We start from the raw sequence: 21,389 nt of genomic DNA, 5'->3' as shown, positions 1-21,389 counted from the left end.
GCAGGACCAGGCGATCTTCGGCCGCGTCCTCATTGCAAGCCTCCCCAATCCTGTGACCGAGCGGGCCTTCTTTAGGTGCCTTCGTGTCCCCTCTGGCTCCTGCTCCTTCTCCACTTGGATCATGAACGTCGGAGACCAGCGCCTGGCTAGAGGTCCCTCGGAGGGAATGACTGGCCGCGGCCCCGTCCTGGGCTGGGGTGGGGTGAAGGGCTGGGGGAGTTGAGTGACAAGCAAGAAGCAGCCTCCCCTCCTTCAGAAAGAGGGTTTTCTGTATCTCGGGTCTCCTGGAATTTAATGTGACGGGAAGGGGAGCGGCCCGTCCAAAGGCGCTTGGCTTCCCCCCTCCCTTCCCTCCCCGTCGGGCTGTGATGCGTCTCCTTTGCGCAAAGGCGCATTGTTCGCGGTGGCGCACCGCGCCGGGTCCTTCTGGCTCGATGGCTCACTCCAGGGCGACCCTCATCACAGCCTCTATAAGAAGCCGGCCCTGGCGAGGGGATGTCAGACGTGCTTCGAGGGGCCCCCAGCTAGCAGGACGCGCGACGTCTCCCCCTCTTGCGCCTTAGTTGCTCTCCAGAGAGAAGCGTCACCACCCGGGACTGCCGGTAGCCGAGAGCATCTCCTCGCGGGACTTTTCGCCGGCTGCTCCTCTCTTTCTATTATTATTATTATTATTATTATTATTATTATTATTATTATTATTATTATTACTACTACTACTACTACTACTACTACTATTTTAAAAAACCAAAAAAACTTCGATTTGGGCTCAAACTACTCTCCACAAGTGAGGACCTTTCCCCGGGCGCAGAGTGCACGCCTCTCCAGCAAGGTCTTTGGAGACGGATTCTCTACCCCACCTCTCCACCCACCCATCTCTTCTCCGCTGCTTTTTTTTTTTTTTTGGCGGTTCAGCCGAGCAGGCAAGCAGGGCAGGCGAAGCGATGAGCCCCGTGGCATTAATGCTAGGCTTGAAGACCTTGTGGGTTTTGGCTTTTTCCTCTCTTTCCAACACGCTGGCGGTGAATAACAGCGGCCGATGGTGGTAAGTACGCTTTACGCGCTGTGCGCCTTTGGGGAGCCTTTCCAAATTCGAAGAGCCTGGGGAGGGGAATCAAATCCGTCTCGGCCCGGCTCCCACGGAGGTGACCTGCGACTCCCCACTCCTGGTGTTGCTGGCAGAGCTTCGGGAAGCTGCGCCAAGTGCCCAGGTGGATGAGCAGAGCAAGAACCCAAGGCGCGCTCACAGGGGGCGCACGCTCGGCGAGCCGCCGGGACCTGGTTTGCCCTGTAAGATTCCCGACCGCAGGCACGTTGTATCGCCTGGCCCTTTGCTGTGGAATCCTGATCTAGCTAAAGACCAGGGCATCTGCATACGCCTGAGAGAGGCATCCTCGTGGTACAAGACATATAGGGCAGAAAAAGACATAGGGCTTAAACTAGCCTTCACTGACACTCCAAGGCGCCTTTGGCAACTGAGGTCAGCGGGTGGGTCTAATTTGGAAGTGTGATAGTGTACAGGTGTGCTGTAGTAGTTTCTTTTTAAAAAGTGACGACGACGGTGGTGATGATGCTATTGCTGCTGCTGTTACAGCTACAGTGATGGTTAATTAAGGGCAGGAAAGTGTGTCTTATCATTGGTAAGCTGCCTTGAGTCCCTGTGAGGGGCAAAAGGTGGGGTTATCAAATACATATATAATGCAGTACATAATAATAATAATCTACTGTACAGTTTGCACTGCTGCTGTGGCACAGCTATATTTTATTTATTGTTTATTCATTCATTTATTCATTTATTGTTGCATAATTACTATGAGTTATATTAATATTTCTTCCTATACTACTACTTTCATTTTTACTTTTAGATGCTTAGTCTCCCCATAACAATATTCAGGGGCAGGTACTGCAACCCATTAATCCTTAATCATAGCCCTGGGCGAAAGATCATTCCCATTACCTCTACCATTCTCAGGGAGGCTGCTTAAGTGTGTCCTTGAGAATTAAATCTCAAATCTGCAAGAATTAAATGAATTCCCAATTAAATCAGAATTAAATAACAATCCTGCACTTCTTTAGCATGGTCCACATGTGTTTCTGGCCATTTTACATGTGAGTAGAGGCATTTGCAATGTGAATGGGCATTCTGGCCTCTGTAGGCTTTACACTCATCTTAAAAACTTTGTTGTGTTAAGACTTATGTGTGAATCCCGCAGTCTAGCTCTAATCTGTATAATTTGTTCAGTGTATTAATTATCACTGGCTCACTCTGTTGTACAGCTTGCCAAGCTAGTTGCTTGGAGCACCAGCATTTTCAGAGGCAATAAAAAGCATTGCATGGTCTCAGACCATGGAGCGCACTAGGATCTTTGGCATGTTGCAGGTATCAGGTGCATGGAATCTGAGGCTGTGCGCACATGCCCATTTACTTGGCATCTAGTGCACTCCCACCACTGGTTTGTGAAGCAGTAGACACACAGCTTTAGTCACAATCCATATCTATCCTGATTTTAAGTTTGTAACATGTACACAGAATTTGATTAGGTTACAAGGGCAGCTGCTTGGTGCGTATCTATAGCTATGGATAGGAAAATAAAGTGTGTATTCTGCTGGGATAGCTCTAGGTCTCTGCTTGTCTCCTCCTCTAAGTGCAAACCTGAACAGTTAACAGAATGCCCAGCTCCCAATACTCCACCCACACGGCTTGCTGTGTGCTGAAATACTGACCCCTACTAGGAGGTAAGCATCAGAAGTTGACGATGCAGTTGGGAAATGCCCAGTTTTCAGATTTCCCTAGTAATCTGTGTGTCTTGGGCTGCGCAAGTACCAACTTTCAAATTTCTGGGTTGTTTACTGGTACCTAAAACTGTGTGCACAGATTTCATGCCTCCCATCATTAGGGAAAGACTTATAAATTTTCTTACAACTTTCACAGTAATCAGCATATGATGGGTTGTGTGTGTTGACAGATTCATTTTCTCGGTCGACTTGAAGCACCATAATTATTTGGGGATGCACCATCAGCTCCCTGTTTTGAAGGAGACAAGTACAATGTCCCACGTTTCAAATTATTTCTGGAACTGGAGTGTCTTGGATGACATGTGTACCCAATTTCAGAGTTCTAACTCATCGGAAAGTACCTCAAGAATCTGCTGCTCCAACTCGCAGTGTGTGAGTCAGTGAGGCCCAAATGTCTTTAATACTACTAGTAAATGAAGCCTGCATTCTTCAAGCATAGCTATATGTCCCTTGTTAATAAGTCCTCTGCAAGCCCCACATCCAAATCTGAGGATGCCATGGAAGTCCTACAGACCAATAGGCTGTCTTATAGAGCATGCGGCTTGGCTTGATCTAAGTTAGAATTCTGGTCTTTTCTGAAAAGGAAGCTCTGTGCTCCAAGCTTTGACCAGAAGGTGCAAAAAAAAGTCTCCCTTCTTCCCACCCCACCTCACATATCTTGGAAAATATTTTTAAAATATATGTTCCTCAGATGCTTTTCTAGTAATTCCAATGTCTTGGGCTGTGTGAATGCCAAATTTAGGTTTCCTGGAAGAATCTTCATTATTGTATGGGTCTATTTGAGACACCGTTTTGTGATAGAATTGTATAAATGTTCTACTTTGGGAATTTTTCTGGCAATGAAGGTCTCTTTCACCAGGTGTATCAAATTTTTAGGACTGTAACTCATCAGGAAGTATCCTAACAGTTTTAATACATCTGTGAGTCATTCGCTGAATCCGTCTATCTATCTATGTGAGACACTCGTTAGTAATAAACCGCAAAGCAGAATCAACAGAGCAACAAATCTGATTTAATGTTTATGGATATTAGGAATAATCTATAGACTGAAAGCAGGAGGCACATAGGACTGCTTGCTGTTTACTTTTACGCAATACTTAGGAATGTTCACAGCCAGCTCCATTAATTTTGTTTTGTTTTTATCCTGCATTTCAGATACAAAAGCAACCCCCTCAGCATTTTAAAATAATAATAAAAATAAATAAATAATAATAATAATAATAATAATAATAATAATAATAATAATAATAATAATAAATAGCTTAAAGAAAAATTATAATCAGTAGCAGCAATGCACACCAACAATTCGCACCAGATCAGCCATTCAACCAAATGCTTTCTGTAATTGGACGGTCCTTGAAGAAACCTGCATAAGGTCTCACGGAACATCGCCTCTTGTGGAAGCTTAATCCACAGAGCAGGTGCCGTGACCTATTACAGCTTCCCTTCTTTTCAGACTCAACACACTGAGAGGGAGGCTGCTGCGCATGGCATGTGTACAATGTGTGTGCTGCTTCTTACCATGTGGATGCTCTTCATCCTGTGGTCAGTAGCAGCGCCAGTCCAAGCTGCTGCCAGGAATGTGTGGTATGTTGTGCTCTGCGCATGAGGCACAAGATCCAGGTGGCCAGTAGCACTACAAATTGCGGCCACTGTGGGGAGAAGTCACCCCACAGGTGCTGTTTGCAGTCTCCTCCACTGGATGGGGCATGAGGTACAGCTTGACCCTTAGAATATGCAGCATAGATCTGTTATTATATTGCTATTATTATTTCTGATTAACGACAAACAAACAAACATATATTCTATTCAGCTTCACATATTAGTGTTACATGATAGAGAATTGTGAAATCATGAATGGTATGGAGTGAGGAGAGAGAGAGAGAGAGAGAGAGAGAGAGAGAGAGAGAGAGATTGATTCTTGGCGTTACCCAGGAAAGTTGATTGGTAGTGGGAGGTTCACAGCGAACAAGCTGCATGTTCCTGCATTGCTGTGGGTTCGACTAGATGATCCCTAGGGTCCTTTCCGACTCTATGAAAAGGAATTGCTTCACTCAGTGTATCACTAAGTGGAGGAACTCATCACCACAAGATGTAGCGATAGCAACTAGATTAAAGGTAATGGGTAGTAGACCCATAGCTGTCAACTTTTCCCTTTTTTAAGGGAAATTTCCTTATTCCGAATAGGATTCCTCGCAAGAAAAGGGAAAAGTTGACAGCTATGCCCTGACCGTTAGGTTCAGTTGCGGACAACTCTGGGGTTGCGGCGCTCATCTCGCTCTATAGGCCGAGGGGGCCGGTGTACAGCTTCCGGGTCAGGTAGCCAGCATGACTAAGCCGCTTCTGGCGAACCAAAGCAGCACACGGAAATGCTGTTTACCTTCCCGCTGGAGTGGTACCTATTTATGTACTTGCACTTTGTCGTGCTTTCGAACTGCTAGGTGGGCAGGAGCAGGGACTGAGCAATGGGAGCTCACCCCGTCGCGGGGATTCGAACCACCGACATTCTGATCAGCAAGCCCTAGGCTCTGTGGTTTAGACCACAGCGCCACCTGCGTCCCTATAGCAACTAGATTATTTGGCTTTAAATTTCATTTTAAAGTGTGAGAGCAAGTTAATGGAGGATTGTTATATCAGTGTGTATTAGCCATGGCAGCTAAATGGAATCACTACTAGTTGTAGAACTAATCCACTGCTTGGGGCTGAAGGAGGAGGTAGAGTACTTGCAAGAAAGGTGCAGAAACTTTGGACAACTCTGCACTGATCCTGCTATGTAGACCCTTGACTGCCACTTGGGCTAGTGAGTTATATGTTGCTAATGTGTTTTTTGTGGGATTTGCTAGGTAATTCTGTAGTCTTTCTCCTTGGATGAAATAGAAAGGAAAGGAAGGAAATTCTCGCTCAATATTTATCACATTTCCAGCATGCAAAATGCCCCTAATGGCAAACATGTATGGCATTTCCTTTTGGGTTGCTCTTTAGATGTATAGGGTGTCCCTGGCTAGAAATGGGAACACTCTGCCTCCCTCGTGTTTAATAACTAGACGAGGACTGGGGAACCTGTGGCCTTGAGACCCCTGACATTATTGAACACGTTGTCTGAGGCTGATGGAGAACTAGACTAAGTCCCCAACTACATGACTCAGTATCAATGGCTCTGTACCACATCCAATTCTTTCTTTAAAAAAATAAATAAATCACCTGTAGACTTCAGGAGCTGTTTCCATTTTTAATATTTCATTCATTCATTCATTGATACATACCCCATCTTTTCCCCTGCCAAGTGGCAGACCTTGGGGTCTCAAATTTCAGTGGCACCCTGTGCAACACCAGAATTTGTCACCCCTGCCTCTCACGCTCTGTTCTAAAGAATAGTTGCGGCATCCCCTGCAGTTCCCCTGAGGCTCTGCACCCAGTGCGACTGAACCAGTTGCACTCCCCTAAATCCACCTCTGCCCTGACGGGACTCAAGGCGGTTGCTCATTAAGGTCATCAACAGAGGCCGCCTTATGGGACTTGCCAGCGTCTGAAGCGTATTTAGTTGGGGCTACGGTAAGAGGCTTCTTTGTAGGTTTGCCCAGGCTCTGGAACTCCCTGTGCAGGCAACTCCATCTTACTTCCTCTTTGATGACCTTCCGCCAAATTGCAAAGTTGGTTCTTTTAAGAAAGGCATCTGACGGATAGGAAGCTGGTTACGGTCTCCCTCTGGTATGTTATGGTTGATTGTCCTGATACTTTCGGCAGTGAGGTTAATCTGTAGGAAGTTTTAATTCCAAACTTTAAAAATTATTTTGTAACACCACTTTTATGCTGCTTGATAGTGAATATTACCGGTGCTCCTTTCATGCTGCTGTTTGTTATTATTATTATTATTATTATTATTATTATTATTATTATTATTATTGGTTTTAATCATTGTCAGATACCTCAATCATCCTTTATGGAGTGTGGTTCCCCCCAATGGTTTTAAATAAGCATGCAGTGGTTTGTAGCATTTCACAGCATTCAATAGTTCACAAGCAATGATACTTAGTATTTGACAGGTGGCAGTGAATGAGATTTTACATTTGATGCCTATGAAAACAGTCAGAAGATGTCAATACAGTGGTACATCGGGTTACATACGCTTCAGGTTACATACGCTTCAGGTTACAGACTCCACTAACCCAGAAATAGTGCTTCAGGTTAAGAACTTTACTTCAGGATGAGAACAGAAATCATGCTCCAGCAGTGCGGCAGCAGCAGGAGGCCCCATTAGCTAAAGTGGTGCTTCAGGTTAAGAACAGTTTCAGGTTAAGTACGGACCTCCAGAACGAATTAAGTACTTAACCCGAGGTACCACTGTAAGTCCCTCAGCTAATGTAAATATCTGTGTTTAATGCTGCAAGAAATCTGAATGTGCCGTTTCACACACCAAAATTTGTGTGTCAGAATTTGAACTTTCTGCTTAAACCCTTGCCGTTCTGTGACTGCAGGGGAATCATCAATGTGGCCTCATCCACCAACCTGCTGACGGACTCCAAGAACGTGCAGCTGGTGCTGGACCCTTCTCTGCAGCTGCTGAGCCGCAAGCAGCGCAAGCTCATTCGCCAGAACCCAGGCATCCTGCACAGCATCAGCAGCGGCCTGCAGAGCGCCATCAAGGAGTGCAAGTGGCAGTTCCGCAACCGCCGCTGGAATTGCCCCACCACACCAGGGCCAAACATTTTTGGCAAGATTGTCAACAGAGGTAAGGAGGTGACAGGAGGCGGAGACTGGGTCATAGGAGTCCTGGGGAGGGGAGCCATTTGCTTATATAGAATGAGCCTGGTGCAGCCGAGATTGTGTTCTTTCCCACCCATAAAAAATAAAGAATCCCAGATGATGGGTTCACCACAATCTGAAAAGCTCTATTTCTCTTCTTCTGCTTGGCTGAATCAATAACCATGTGCTCTTTCACATCTGTCTCCCACTGTCTAGACCAGGGCTGTCCAGAACTCCCATAATCTCTGACCTTGGGCCATAGTGGCTGGAATTAAGGAGACCCGGGGGGGCCACGGATTCCCCACCCCTGGTATAAATAAAAGTCTGTTACAACCAAATGAGCGGATTTCTTATGCAATCTGCTACAGGAAGTAATGCAAGGAAGTGTACAGACTACTTTGCATTTCATGATATTTGTGTTCTGCTTCCCAGTGTTTTGTATGTGTGATGCAAGCTTGTGTGACTCATTAACAAAGGCTAAGCTTTTGCACCACTGCTGCCCCATTGACTGCTCTTCCCTCCTCTTTCACAATCAGAGCTTCTTTTCATTTTTGCTTAAAAACATTATAAATCCACATGGCAGCTGTTCAAGTTCCTCCTTATTAGGGGAGAGAACTAGAGACTACTGGGATATTTTTCATTTTAAAATATCTGTTTAAATCATGGTAGCTAATCTGACTCTGGCCCTCCAGATGTTGCTGTACTACAGATATTTGCATTCGCCATAGACCCCTGGCCCAGTTAGTGATGATCACAAGAAATACTCCAAGGGCGCGCAATGCAGGTCTTAGCGTGCACACCAGTTTCACAGACTGCCTGAGACTAATACAGGCCACTCCAACCTTTACCTTTACTTTACCTAAACTTCCTGAAATGAGAGTGGGAAATGTGTAATCAAAGGCAGGAATTAGGTGGGAGAAGTCATTAAGTTACCCAAGTCAAGCCTGGGCTATTGCTGTCTAGTGTTAACTAGAAGAGCAATAGCCTCACCTGCCCCAGGTGCATCCTTATTCGGAACGCAAAATAGGCATGAGAATAGAAGCATTGCTATTGAAAGTGTTAAAATATGTGTCACGAGGATATTGTCTTCATAGTGGTGCAGCAACAAAACTGCTAGCACATTTGCAAAGCTAAGTAGAGTCTGCTTTGGTTTCAGATTGGCTGGGGAACCATGCGCTGAAATTCCTGGGTTGGACTAGATGACCCTTGGAGTCCCTTCCAGCTCTAGAGTTCTGTGATTCTACGATTCATTACAAACATTATGCATGTTGTCAAAATATCCAGCGGAAGGATTAGCATCTTTTGTTGAACACCTGTTTGCTTACAGGTCTTGATGGTCAGTTCGGTTGACGTTCTGTAAGCTGCTTGCTGCGTGGGTTTTGGTGGCTAGAATATGCCTCTTCCATAAGCATTGCAGTGTGACCACCCAGAGACACCAGTTCAAGCATGGAAGAAGCAGCCTGGGGCGGGATAGGTGTTTGTTTGAAGGGGGTCCAGATAAGTGCTGTTTGCTTTAGGTTGAATTGGTGTCATTTTATAAACTTAGCATTGTCTGTCTTGGAGCGTGCCTGCTCCCCCATGCTCCATGTAAATCAGGGGGTGATTAACATGGGGAAGGCCTGTCCCATCTTGCCTCAGGCCACCCCCACCCCACCCACCTCCTCTGAGGCCTCACTTCCCAGGCATGCAGAGCTTGCAGGTTTCAGGAAGGCATTCACAAGATTGTTCAGGGACCTGGAAGCCGCAGTTGCTTCTTCTTGCATCTCTAGCAGCAGGGAGTGGGCAGGGCACTCACCCCGACCACAAGATCTCACCAGAAGCTGCTGCCACTGCTTTTCCTTGCTTCTCCAGCTGTGGCGGCAGGGGCAGATGGGGCGCCCATGGTGATGCCGCCCCTTGGGATTCTGCCACCCAAGGCAGCTGCCTCACGACTAACCGATGGCTCTCCAGATTAATAACATCTGGAGCTGGGCTCCAGGTCTCAAAGGCCAAGGATGATGGCAGCTGTAGTACAGCAACATCTGGAGGGCCAGAGTCAGATTAGCTACCATGATTTAAATAGATATTTTAAAATGAAAAATATCCCAGTAGTCTCTAGTTCTCTCTCCTCATAAGGAGGAACTTGAACAGCTGCCCCAGAACTTTCTGGTGCTAGGGAACCAGGGAGAATTTGCACACAAACAAAGCACTACAACCTGTCAGAAGGCACCACCGTCGCCTTGAATTTATTCAGTGTGCGGGGAAGTGCCATGAAGCACTGGAAACCTACCATGCGTTCCCAATTCGTGTATTGAAAGTGTCTTCTGGTTACATGTCATTATTATTAACAGTCTTGTACTCACAGTTGCCAGCGTGGTGTAGTGGTTAAGAGGGGTAGACTCGTAATCTGGGGAACCGGGTTCACGTCTCCGCTCCTCCACATGCAGCTGCTGGGTGACCTTGGGCCAGTCACACTTCTCTGAAGTCTCTCAGCCCCACTCATCTCACAGAGTGTTTGTTGTGGGGGAGGAAGGGAAAGGAGAATGTTAGCCGCTTTGAGACTCCTTAAAAGGGAGTTGAAAGGCGGGATATCAAATCCAAACTCCTCCTCCTCCTCCTCCTCCTCCTCCTCCTCCTCCTCCTCCTCCTCTTCTTCTTCTTCTTCTTCTTCTTCTTCTTCTTCTTCTTCTTCTTCTTCTTCTTCGAAACCAAAAATCAGTTTTGGAATCAGTGATTAAAATCAGTACACTTTTGAAAGGTTCAGTTTCTTAAGAGGAGTCCAAATGCATAGCGAACAGAGAAACTACAGTACTTTCCAAAATGTATAGCAGTTTACATTATTGCCCCACCATTTCTTCAAGGAGCATAGGGTAGCATGCAAGACCCCTTATTTTGTCTTCGCAACAACCCTTTGAGGTAGGTTGCTCTAAGAGAGGGCAGCTGGCCCTTGTGAACTTCCTTCCCAGCTGGGGATTTGAAACTGAGTTTCCCCCATCCTAATCTGACACACTAACCATTATTTCACCTTGGCTATCATCACTGCCTCATCCTGGTTAGGATGGCTTGTGGTGCCACAGTGGTGCTCTATGCTGGTGAGAGGGACAGAGAGAGAGAGAGAGAGACCCTTGGAAAAGGGCTTGTGTTGCCCAGAGGAGGCAGTTTAAGTGCACAGCTCCTGTGTGCAAAAAGTTTCCTTCTATTATCAGCGCATAAACATAGCACACAGCTGGGATTTGTACACCAGGCATCATGTATTATTTTGGTTTTTAATAGTCAGTAATTGTTATTATTTTCCTCTCCATATGAAGAGGACAGACATTCCTTTCCCACAAACTCTCAGACTCTTTAGCATGCCTCTTCTTGCTCTCCTTTCCCAGCTAAAGAATTTTTTTAATGGGTTGCAGCATTTAGCCAATCAATTAGCTCCCAATTAATCAGGAAACTTTTAAAAGTGATTGTCCTCCTTTTGTATAAGAAAGAGGGGAGACTTTTCTAAGATAGTACCATCACACACATCTTGTAAGCACAAAAACAAGACTGTACAGCAAGGATTGGGGAACCTGATGCACTCCAGATGTTGCTAAACTACAACTCCCATCATCCCTGACCACTGGGCCATGCTGGCTGGCTGGACTGACAGGTGCTGGAGTTCAACAACTTCTGGAATGCCACACATTCCCCACCCCTACTGTAGGCACACTGGATTGTAACTCCAAGCTTTCCCCATGTTCCTTGCAACATCTGGCTTAGTTTGCTTGTATGAATAACCTGTCTCAACGTAGTTGTGCAGGCTACCTACTCTCAGTTTATTATAACAGTTTTGGTTGGATTATGCAAGGTGAACTGTGGATGGAGTTTGGCAGTTGGATGTAACTACCTCCCAAGTATGGTGATGGCAAGGAGATTCTCATGGCTGTTTGGTCCCTGCCGGTAATTGTCTTGTGAACAGGGCAGGGCAAAAACAAGGTCTTGGGATCCTTCCGGTTTGTGGGAGAGGGATGGACGGCAGGATGTTGCAATTCTATGATTCTACAAACCGTTTCCTTTTGGTTTTCTGATTTTTATGGGTATTCTTCTGGCTTCTTCAATAAAAGTTCACTTTGCAGGGTGCCTCCTTCTTCCTAAATGTGAAGAGGGAGAGAAAATACTTAGACTCAAAGAATTGTAGAGTTGGAAGGGACCACGAGGGTCATCTAGTCCAACCCCCTGCAATGCAGGAATCTTTTGCCCAACCTGGGTCTTGAACCCATAACCCTGAGATGAACAGCCTCACGTTCTACCAACTGAGCTATCCCAGGGGATACTGGATGAATGAGGCAGCAGCTGTCATTTGTGCCAGCAGTGACGCTGATCTCCAGGCATGTGCTGGGGTGGCCCTTATTCTGAACGGGGAGAAATGAACTGTGGACTCGGGTGCTGCGTGCTGACATGCCATATCTCCCCCTCCCATCTCCCACCTCCAGGTTGCCGCGAAACAGCTTTCATCTTCGCCATCACCAGCGCTGGCGTCACCCACTCTGTGGCCCGCTCCTGCTCCGAGGGCTCCATCGAATCCTGCACCTGCGACTACCGCCGGCGCGGCCCAGGGGGTCCTGACTGGCACTGGGGGGGCTGTAGCGACAATGTGGACTTCGGCAGGGTCTTTGGACGAGAGTTCGTGGACTCCAATGAGAAGGGGCGGGACCTGCGTTTCCTGATGAATTTGCACAACAATGAAGCAGGACGTCTGGTAGGAAGTGAGAGAGCATGTGGGCGAGGAAGTGTAGACAAAGCTGTGTGTGTGTGTGTGTGTGTGTGTGTGTGTCTGTGTGTGTGTGTGTGTAGATTGCTGTGTTTGCAACACCAAACCAACTTCCCCAGGGTGCAAGCCTGGGTAGTGTGTATGGAGGTCCTGCGATGCCAGAAGGAGGTGTACAAGGTGCCATCCAACCGCCTTAGGGACTCCACTCCTTAGCCTTTTCTTCTCCCAAAGATATCCTGCAAGGCAGCAGAGGTTTAGGACCAGAGTTGTCCTTCTTCTAGATGGGCTACCTTCCCAGGCTGATGAGCCTCATTTGCACTACAGCACGTGCAGAAACCCACATCTCAGCTGCAATATTAACACTGGGCTGGGCTGTTGTAAGCCATTTTCTTTCCACGGTGGGGATAATGGATCACAGTGGCATAGGCAGGATTTTTTTTAATATGTTGAAAAGCAAACAAAAATACGAGTAAGACCGCAGTTAGAGAGAATGACCACCTATTGTGTATAGACTAGGGGATGCCATTCACACAACCATTTTTCACATGGTGAAGTCAGCAACAGCTGACTTTTGCTGTTTTCTGAGCTATCAAACTGTTCTTGTGAGTGTTTCAACATGCGTCTAGACTCTAGACCATAATTCACTCTGTCCTGACCCCACCAAAAAAACGTGGAAAAATGGCTTTCAATCAAGAGCGGATGTGTAATGATTTGAATCGTGTCCAAGTACTCACAAGATTGGCTCACTATACTAAACTCCACCAAAACAGTTAACTCTGGCTGCGTACACATCAAACATTTAAAGCAGATTTTTGCCCCAAAGAATCCTGGGAACTGTAGTTTATCCACCACGTAGCTGCACTTCCCAGCACACTTAAAACTACAGTTCCCAGGATTCTTCGGGGTGGGGTATGTGCTCTGAATGGGGAATCACAAGTTGGCAGAGCACTGTTGCACTCATGACTTGCTTGTGGGCTTCCCAGAGGCAGAATCTGGTTGGCTGGATGCTGAACTAGATGCGCCTTTGCATGCAGCTCCTTGCATTCTTCTTCTTCCTATTTTCCTCAATGGAACTCAAGGCAGCTAAATTGCTAAATATATATAAAAAACAATAATAAAAAATAATAATAGAATTAAAACTATTTAGTCATACCTCGAGTTACAGATGCTTCAGGTTGCGTTTTTTTGGGTTACGGACTTGCCGGAACCCGGAAGTTCTGGAACAGGTTACTCCTGGGTTTCGGGGGGTCACGCATGCGCAGAAATGCTAAATTGCGCTTTGCGCATGTGCAGAAGCACGGAGTCGCAACCCACACGTGCTGGTTGCAAATGCTGCAGGTTGCGAATGTGCATCCCGCACGGATCATGTTCGCAACCTGAGCACCCACTGTACATACATAAGATCTGTTTAAAACATACAAATAATTGTACTGTAAACAGCAGGGCACCTACCCTTTCATTAAAAGCAGTCAGTTCCCAAAAGCCTGTTGAAAGAAGAAGGTCTTTACCTGCCAGCCAAAGGACAACGAGGAGGGAGCCAGTCTGGATTCTCCAAAGAGGGAGTTCCGGAGTCCGGGAGCAGTCACCAAGAAAGCCCTTTCCCGTGGGGACCAGATCCCACCCAGAACTATATCTAGTATTCCTAATCCATCCTCCCCATGGACTTTAATAAAGGCAATATGATACTGGCAGTTGCATTTCTCCTTTTCTGCAATTGGAAGGAGAAAAGGCCTCCCTGCCACTCTGAGCAGCAGCACAGCCTTCGGCAGCCTGCCAGCCATGTTTCCCACGCCTCTGGGAGTGACGGTATGTCACCATCTAGTGCCAATCCCATGGGCATTCTGAAATATCACCAGGAGAGGCTGCCTGCTATCATTATTGGTCTCAAGTATTCTTCCTTCCTTTTTCTTTAAAAACAAACAAACAAACAGAAAAAGGGGGTGGGGTTTAGCCTCCTCTTAGTTAACTAAGGTTAACTCCCACCTCGAACATTTCATAGAAATTCATTCCCCCTACATCCCTGGAAGCAGAGAATCCCACCCCACTTGATGTGTGACAAATGGCCCCAGAAAAATGAAGGAAAGATCGTTGGCTATGCAATCATTATTTCCACCCCCAGCAACTCTATGAAGAAGTTTCTTTCTCTTTAGCTGCCTGGTTTAATAGCCTTCTCGCTCTGTGGCTCTCTATTGCTGGAGCCCCAGCTCCCATAATCCCTGGCCACTGGGCCAGTCTGTCTGGAGCTGATGGGACTTGGAGTCCAACAACATCTGCAAGGCCACAAGTTTCCCCGCTCTGCCCTGCACCATTTTGGACATAGAGGAACGCCCCCTGCTGCCAGAGGCACTGCCAGGTTTGTGAGGGGTGGGGGAGATCAGGTGCCTTCTGCCACCGCCAGCTCTGGCCTCTCCACTCTTGCTTTAGATGCAGGAGGTTTTTAAACTCTTAAAAGTTGGGGCTCCTGCTACTCCCAGTAGCACAGTCCCCTCTTTGCCAGATCCCTCCGCCTATATGATGTCTCACCACTTTGGAGCCACTCCAGGAAGCATGGGTCGGCTGCCTGCCTCTTGCCACTCAGGACTTGGAGCGGCTCCAGAGCAACATGGCATCCTATTGCGTTGCAACACTCTGAAGCCCTTCTAGGAAGTCTAGGGGGACGGAGTGCTGCAAGGGACACGAGCCCCTTCTTAATTTTGTTTATTTATTAAAGAAAATGAGCCCTCCTCCACCTTTCACCTCTAAGATAATTGGCAGGGCCATAGCTCATGGGCAGAGCATCTGCTTTTCATGCAATTCCCAGCATCTCCAGGTAGGGCTGGGAGGGATCCCAGGAGTCAGTGTAGAAAAGATGGGCCAATGAGCGTGACTCAGTGTAGGGCAGCTTCCAATGCTCCTCTGTTTCCTGCCCACTCCTTTCTCCAAAGGGCCAAGCCCCTCAGTCCACTGGCTGAGCTGGGCAGTGGGCCTTGGACAGTGCAAGTCCACTATTCTGGTTCTCCAACACAGCCTTCCCTGCCCTTTCTAGAGGTTTTATATCCAAAAATAACCATATTCTACTGGCTTTCACTGTTCCACCAGGTTTCTAATATGGCCACTATATATGGCATTCCAGCTCTCCTATCTTGGCTTTGAGGCTTCAGTTAACAGCCTGTACACATCTAGGCATTGCTCCTTCTCCAAAGGGCCTCTGTTTTGTTTGCAGTTTTTATTCCCATAAAAATTTTATTCTCTTTTGAACGGCCGTCTGGGTGCTCATTGTCAAGTTCTACCCAATCCCCAGTTTGAGGACCTAAAATATTTACACCATCATCTCTAAGAAATTGATCACCCTAAAAAGTCCCAGAAATCAGAGTAAAAGCTGCTCTGTTAACTTTTTAAAGTTCTGCTTGGCAAGAGACCGAAATGGACCTCACTTTGCCTTCCACAATTTATCACAGGGCACAATTCCCCCTGCATGACCCTAACTGAACACGAGCTGTGCAAGGTCTTAGGCTGTATGTGCACACCATACATTTAAAGCACATTGCTTCCCTGAAAGGACCTTGGGAACTGTAGCTTGTTAAGGGTGCTGAGAACTGCAGTTTTGTAAGCCATAAACGACTGTTACCAGTATTATTTAGGGAAGCAATGTGCTCCTAATGTAAGGTGTGTACATAGCCACCAAATTGCTCTTCTGCAGCAGCTACTCTGCACAGTAGGGGTTGCACAGGAGAACTTCCTGGTGGATTATGTGCCCAGTGCATCAAATCTGCCTGTCTGCCACTTATGGTATCATAAAATCTGCCCCCTAACCTCATGGCGAGGCCTCTACACTCATGAACAGAATTGTGCAAAAGCTATTTGTGTGTCTCTGTGCTCTCTGCATCCATGTATGTGTGCGAACATGTGCATTGGGACGTGTGTGTCCCTGCTGACTTCTCAGAAGTAGGTTATAGGATGGGCGACGAGGGTGGCAGTAGGCAGCATGGGAGGGGTGGGCCGTGGTGGTGTGATGGCCAAAAAAAAGAGGGGGGGAGCAGGGGGAGAAGGCAGCCCTTAAGCAGGCAAACCTCCTGCATGCTAGCCAAGCCCAGAACCACAAGCCCGGCTGCCATGTGGGCTCCTGCACATCTGGAAGGAAATGGTTCCAATTCTTCTAATTGCAGTAAAACCCGTTTGGAAGGGAAAGCTCTGGGCTTGGAAAGACGCATCCACATTCCGTGGGTGGGAGGGGGCCCACTGTGCGCCAAGGGAACAGCTCCCTCTTGCAAACAAAGGGGTGGGAGAGATGGGTCTGGTGGGAGGAGGGGTTCCCAGCAGAGCAGAGCGAGTGAGAAGCACAGACCCAAGCAGCCCTCACCTCGCGGGCACTGAGAAAACTTGGGCAAGCTCCTCTGTTGGAATTAATAACAACAATGGTGATCTTGATTAATAATAATAATAATAATAATAATAATAATAATAATAAGGCACTTCAGAGCACTTTATGTACAGTGCATGTTCCACATAATCCCCACAATTGCCTGTAAAGTAGGTTATAAGACAAGTCCTTCTTGACGAGGCCAAAGGCCCAGTTAGTCCAGCATCTCACCAGATCTTTATGGGAAGCTCAAAAGCAGATCCTGAGAACATCAGTGCTCCCCGTCCCTTGTGATTCCCACAGTTGGCTTTCAGAGGCATCCAGAGGCATACTCTGGTGGCGGATGTTGGATATCGCCCTTGTAGCTAGAAGCTGTTGATAGTTTATCCTCCATGAATTTGTCTCTTCCTCTTTTAAAGTCACTTAAGGTGGTGGCCATTGCTACTCAAAACTGTTATCCCCCTATTGCAGATGAGGCAGGAGGAAGACTGAGGGTAAGAGATATTGGCTTGCCTAATGTCACGAAGTGAGTTTGTGGCCAGGGCAATATTTGAACCATAAACTTCCTGACTACTGTTTCACTATGACTTAGCTGTTCCACTATGCTATGAAAAGTATGCAGCCCTAGGAGCCAAGCGTTTAGGCATGACTTTAGATCTGGACAAGCTGGTACGTGTGCAGAGGAGGGCAACCAAGATGACCAAGCGTCTTGCAAACCAAGCCTTATGAGGAACGGTTGAGGGAGCTGGGTATGTTTAGCCTGGAAAAGAGGAGGTGGAGAGGAGATATGAGAGCCACCTTCAAATATCTCAAGGGCTGTCACATGGAAGAGAGAACAAGCTTGTTTTCTCCTGTTTTGCAGGCTAGGACTTGAGCCAGTGGCTTCAAGTTACAAGAAAGGAGATTCTGACTAAACAGAAAAGAACTCTGGCAATTAAGAGCTGTTCAACAGTGGAATGGACTCCCTTGGAAGGAGGTGGACTCTCCTTCACTGGAGGTTGTTAAGCAGAGGTTGGGGGACCCATCTGTCAGGGATGTTTTAGTTGAGATTCCTGCATTGAACAGCATTGGACTCGATGGCCCTTGAGGTTCCTTCCAACCACACAATTCTATGATTCTATGGCAGGCATAGGCAAACTCCGGCCTTCCAGATGTTTTGGAACTACAATTCCCATCATTCCTAGCTAACAGGACCAGTGGTCAGGGATGATGGGAATTGTAGTCTCAAAACATCTGGAGGGCCAGTGTTTGCCTATGCCTGTTCTATGGTGTGGTCCATACTGCGGCTGGCTCAGAACCCTGCTGCTCTGATGTTCTTCTAACAGGCATTTCCTTCCTTTGTTACCATTCAGACGGTCTTCACGGAGATGCGCCAGGAGTGCAAGTGCCATGGGATGTCTGGCTCCTGCACGGTCAAGACCTGCTGGATGCGGCTGCCCACTTTCCGGACCGTGGGGGACTTTCTCAAGGACCGCTTTGATGGTGCGTCACGGGTCATCTACGGCAACAAAGGCAGCAACCGGGCCTCCCGGGTGGAGCTGCACCACCTGGAGCCCGAGAATCCTGCCCACAAGCCCCCTTCCCCCCACGACCTGGTCTATTTTGAGAAGTCGCCCAACTTCTGCACCTACAACGGCAAGACAGGGACAGCGGGGACAGCAGGCCGCTCCTGCAACAGCTCCTCCCCTGCCCTGGATGGCTGCGAGCTGCTGTGCTGTGGGAGGGGGTACCGGACCCGGACGCAGCGGGTGACGGAGCGCTGCAACTGCACGTTCCACTGGTGCTGCCATGTCAGCTGCTTGAACTGCACCAACATGCAAGTGTTGCATGAGTGCTTGTGAGCAAAGAAAGGAGAGCGAAGAACATTCTGCATCCAGGAAACAAAACACTTCTTAATAGAGGGGATCCAAAAAATGCACACCCCACCAAGAAAAACAGCCCTGCCTGCCGCCGCCACCACCTCACCTCCCCATCTGTCTCCTTCCCTTTGTTGGTCTAGCAAGCGAGTTACCCCCACCCAGCGACCCCTGCCCCAAACAAGGTTCTGCTGTCCACAGACTACATGGAGAGAGAGACTCAGCACAAGCTGGATGGCTGAAAGAAGCCTGGGAGGAAAGGGGACATTTGTGTGAATATATGCTTGCCAGCCCCAAGTCCCTACGAGTTCAGATTGTGTCTCTCTGCTTGTTGGGCAGCCCCTCAGGTCCCGCCTGCTTGTCAAGATTCTCATCACAGGCTTTAATTTGAACCAGATCTCTTCATCAGGACAGAATCCCGGAAGACTTCAACACTTGGCCTTGTAACTCCCAGTGTATTAGCTGTATTCCCATTAGCTGGAACTGTTGTTGTTGTCATTGTTGTTGCTGTCATTGCTGTTGTTCCTATTCTTGCAGAGTGGTCAAAATAGGAAAAAAAATACCTCTGAGTTTGTGAAGAAAGGTTTAGGAATGTCCAGACTACGGGGAGCATCTTCCAGGCATGTTTGACCAACGCGCAACCTGGCATCTTTCATTTCACAGATTAAGCATTGCCTCAGTGGACTTTCTTTCTCATTGATGAGACACTGTATAAGATTACTAGGTGTTGGAGTGAATGTCTTTTATTTAATACTTTGCATTTTCGTATCCCCCGTCCCATGAGGGATGCAACCCAATGTGCCAGTTCCATGAAGCAGCGCTCGAGCACCAATCCCAGGCCAGCCTTCCCCAGCTGGGTACTTTCCAGATGTTTTGGGTTACAGTTTCTCCCAGCATGGTCAGTGGGAAGGCACGCTGGGAGTTGTAGTCCCCCCATCATCTGGAGGGCACCAGGCTGGGGAAGTCAGAGGCGTACGAAGGGGGGGGGTGCAGTAGGTGTGGGCCGCCCCAGTGTCATGACTGAGGGGGCTGACAAAATGGCAGGCAAGTGGGCGGCACACCTCACGCCCGGCGGCAGCAGCTCTTCTGACCCAGTGGCAGAGGGCAGCCCTCTGGGAGGGCGCCCTCCGTGCCCCTTGGACAGCTTGGGCATATTCCCTACCGCTGGGGGAAGTCTGTTCTAAGCAATCTGTGGAGCTACAATTTTACAACCTATGGGGGCATATAGATTTGGTGTTCCTATATAAGCCCCATCAAAATGAATGGGAACTGAGCAAGAGCCCTACTCTGGGCAGTTTTCATTTCTTTAGACGGGACATGCAAAAGAGAACATCACAGGCTTAGCACGCCAATCCCTTGGTTCTATCTCCGAGTGTCACATCTGTGCACAACAAAGTGGCGATACAGTGGCTTGATCTGTCAAAGGCCCTGGTGTTGACTTGCCAAGTGCTTGTCAAGTTCAAAGGCAGGCAGGCAGTTTCCCCAAATTACATGTTGTTACATGTGTTTACAACTATTCCCAAATGCTGTGTGCGTGCGTGCGTGCATGTGCACACATGCACACACACACACACACACTCATGTGCCTTCTGGCCTTTGATCACTTTGCCAAGAAAATGTGTTTGGAGAAAGTACTAGCTTTTTTTAAAAAAAAAAAAAAGTTGTGTTTTTTCTCCTCTTCGTTTCACTCTGCTCTCACCCACTCACCGGATAAACCTGTAAGTAATATGCACTGAAGAAGTGGTTGGGATTGCCGAGAATTTTACATATGTGTGTAAATAAAATATTTATTGTTGCCTGTTTCATATTCTTTTAGGCCTGGACCAAGATTCCTGCTCCTAGATTTATGTGTCCTGAATCCTGTTTCTGGCACTCTAGAAAAGAATAAAGTATATATTTTTATCAATTCAACTGAGTTTAATGGGTTTGCTACATTCTGCTGAAAGGCCAAGAATGGAAGTGCCTGATCTACCCTCAGTTGTTGAGATGGATGCAGATCACCTTCACTTCTAACTTGACCTCCTCTCCACACAGGTCATGGCGTCATGCCTGGCAATCCTCACACTAAACCGAATTATTTGCAGCTGAGTGACAACGTATCTTTTGGGAACTCAGCCAATCGTCACTTAATGTCTCCAAGTGTTGGATAATTTACCACATCCTTTGCTCATCTGTTCCCATGTTACCCGCCCTATTAAGAAGCCGCATCTCACTTCCAGCTTGAATTCATCTAACTGCAAGCTCCCAGACGCTGGAATTTGTTAGGCTTTGGTCTGCTAGGTTAAAAAGCCATCTCATTGCAGGGTTATATGAAAGCAGAAAACAAAGACATGATACTAGGGGGAGCATAATCTATGAGAAAGCTTCCACACAACTTATATTGAATTAAAGGGGTAAGAAAATCTGCAATTTATGGATGGAGAGATGGATAGATGACTAGGCTAATGGATCTTCCTGTATGCCATTCATTTATCCAGAGTTCAAAGCGTTTGCCTTTTTATTTATTGACTGCATATAATTATTTTTGATTATTCATTAAATTTATTTATTAAATAAGCCGCCCTTCATCCAAAGATAACAGTGCAGTTTACAATATAAAAACACAAAATACATACCACAGTAGCAAACAAAACCAATAGTTTTAAAAGACATAAATTGTTTAATTAGACAAAGGCCTGGGAGAAGAAGAATATTTTTGCCTGGTGCCAAAAGATATGCAACGAAGGTGCCAGGCGAACCTCTTTGGGGAGAGCGTTGCACAAGTGGGGGGCCACAGCAGAAAAGACCTCCAGACCTCTCACAGGGAAGGCTCACAAAGAAGGTCCTTGGCTGTTGACTGTAGTGTCTGGGTTGGTTCATATGGGGAGAAGCATTTCTCTTTGAGGTATTGCAGTCCTGAGCCATTTAAAGCTTTATAGGTCAAAACCAGCACTTTGAA

The 21,389-nt window shown here is 47.1% G+C and overlaps 1 protein-coding gene across 1 annotated transcript; it reads left to right on the top strand.

The window, feature by feature from the left end:
• The first annotated feature begins 227 nt into the window (after positions 1-227).
• On the top strand, positions 228-20,357 carry WNT1 (Wnt family member 1). Its single transcript, XM_083485058.1, has 4 exons — positions 228-1,042; positions 7,269-7,522; positions 11,979-12,244; positions 17,948-20,357. Exons 1-4 carry the CDS (start codon positions 942-944, stop codon positions 18,434-18,436), a joined length of 1,110 nt encoding a protein of 369 aa, XP_083341184.1. The 5' UTR covers positions 228-941; the 3' UTR covers positions 18,437-20,357.
• The last annotated feature ends 1,032 nt before the right edge of the window (positions 20,358-21,389 follow it).

Source organism: Podarcis liolepis (assembly GCF_965112155.1).
Source record: "Podarcis liolepis genome assembly, chromosome: 2".
NCBI lineage: Eukaryota > Metazoa > Chordata > Lepidosauria > Squamata > Lacertidae > Podarcis > Podarcis liolepis.
Note: the sequence above shows the minus strand (reverse complement) of the source record. Positions and strands in the feature narration are given on the sequence as shown.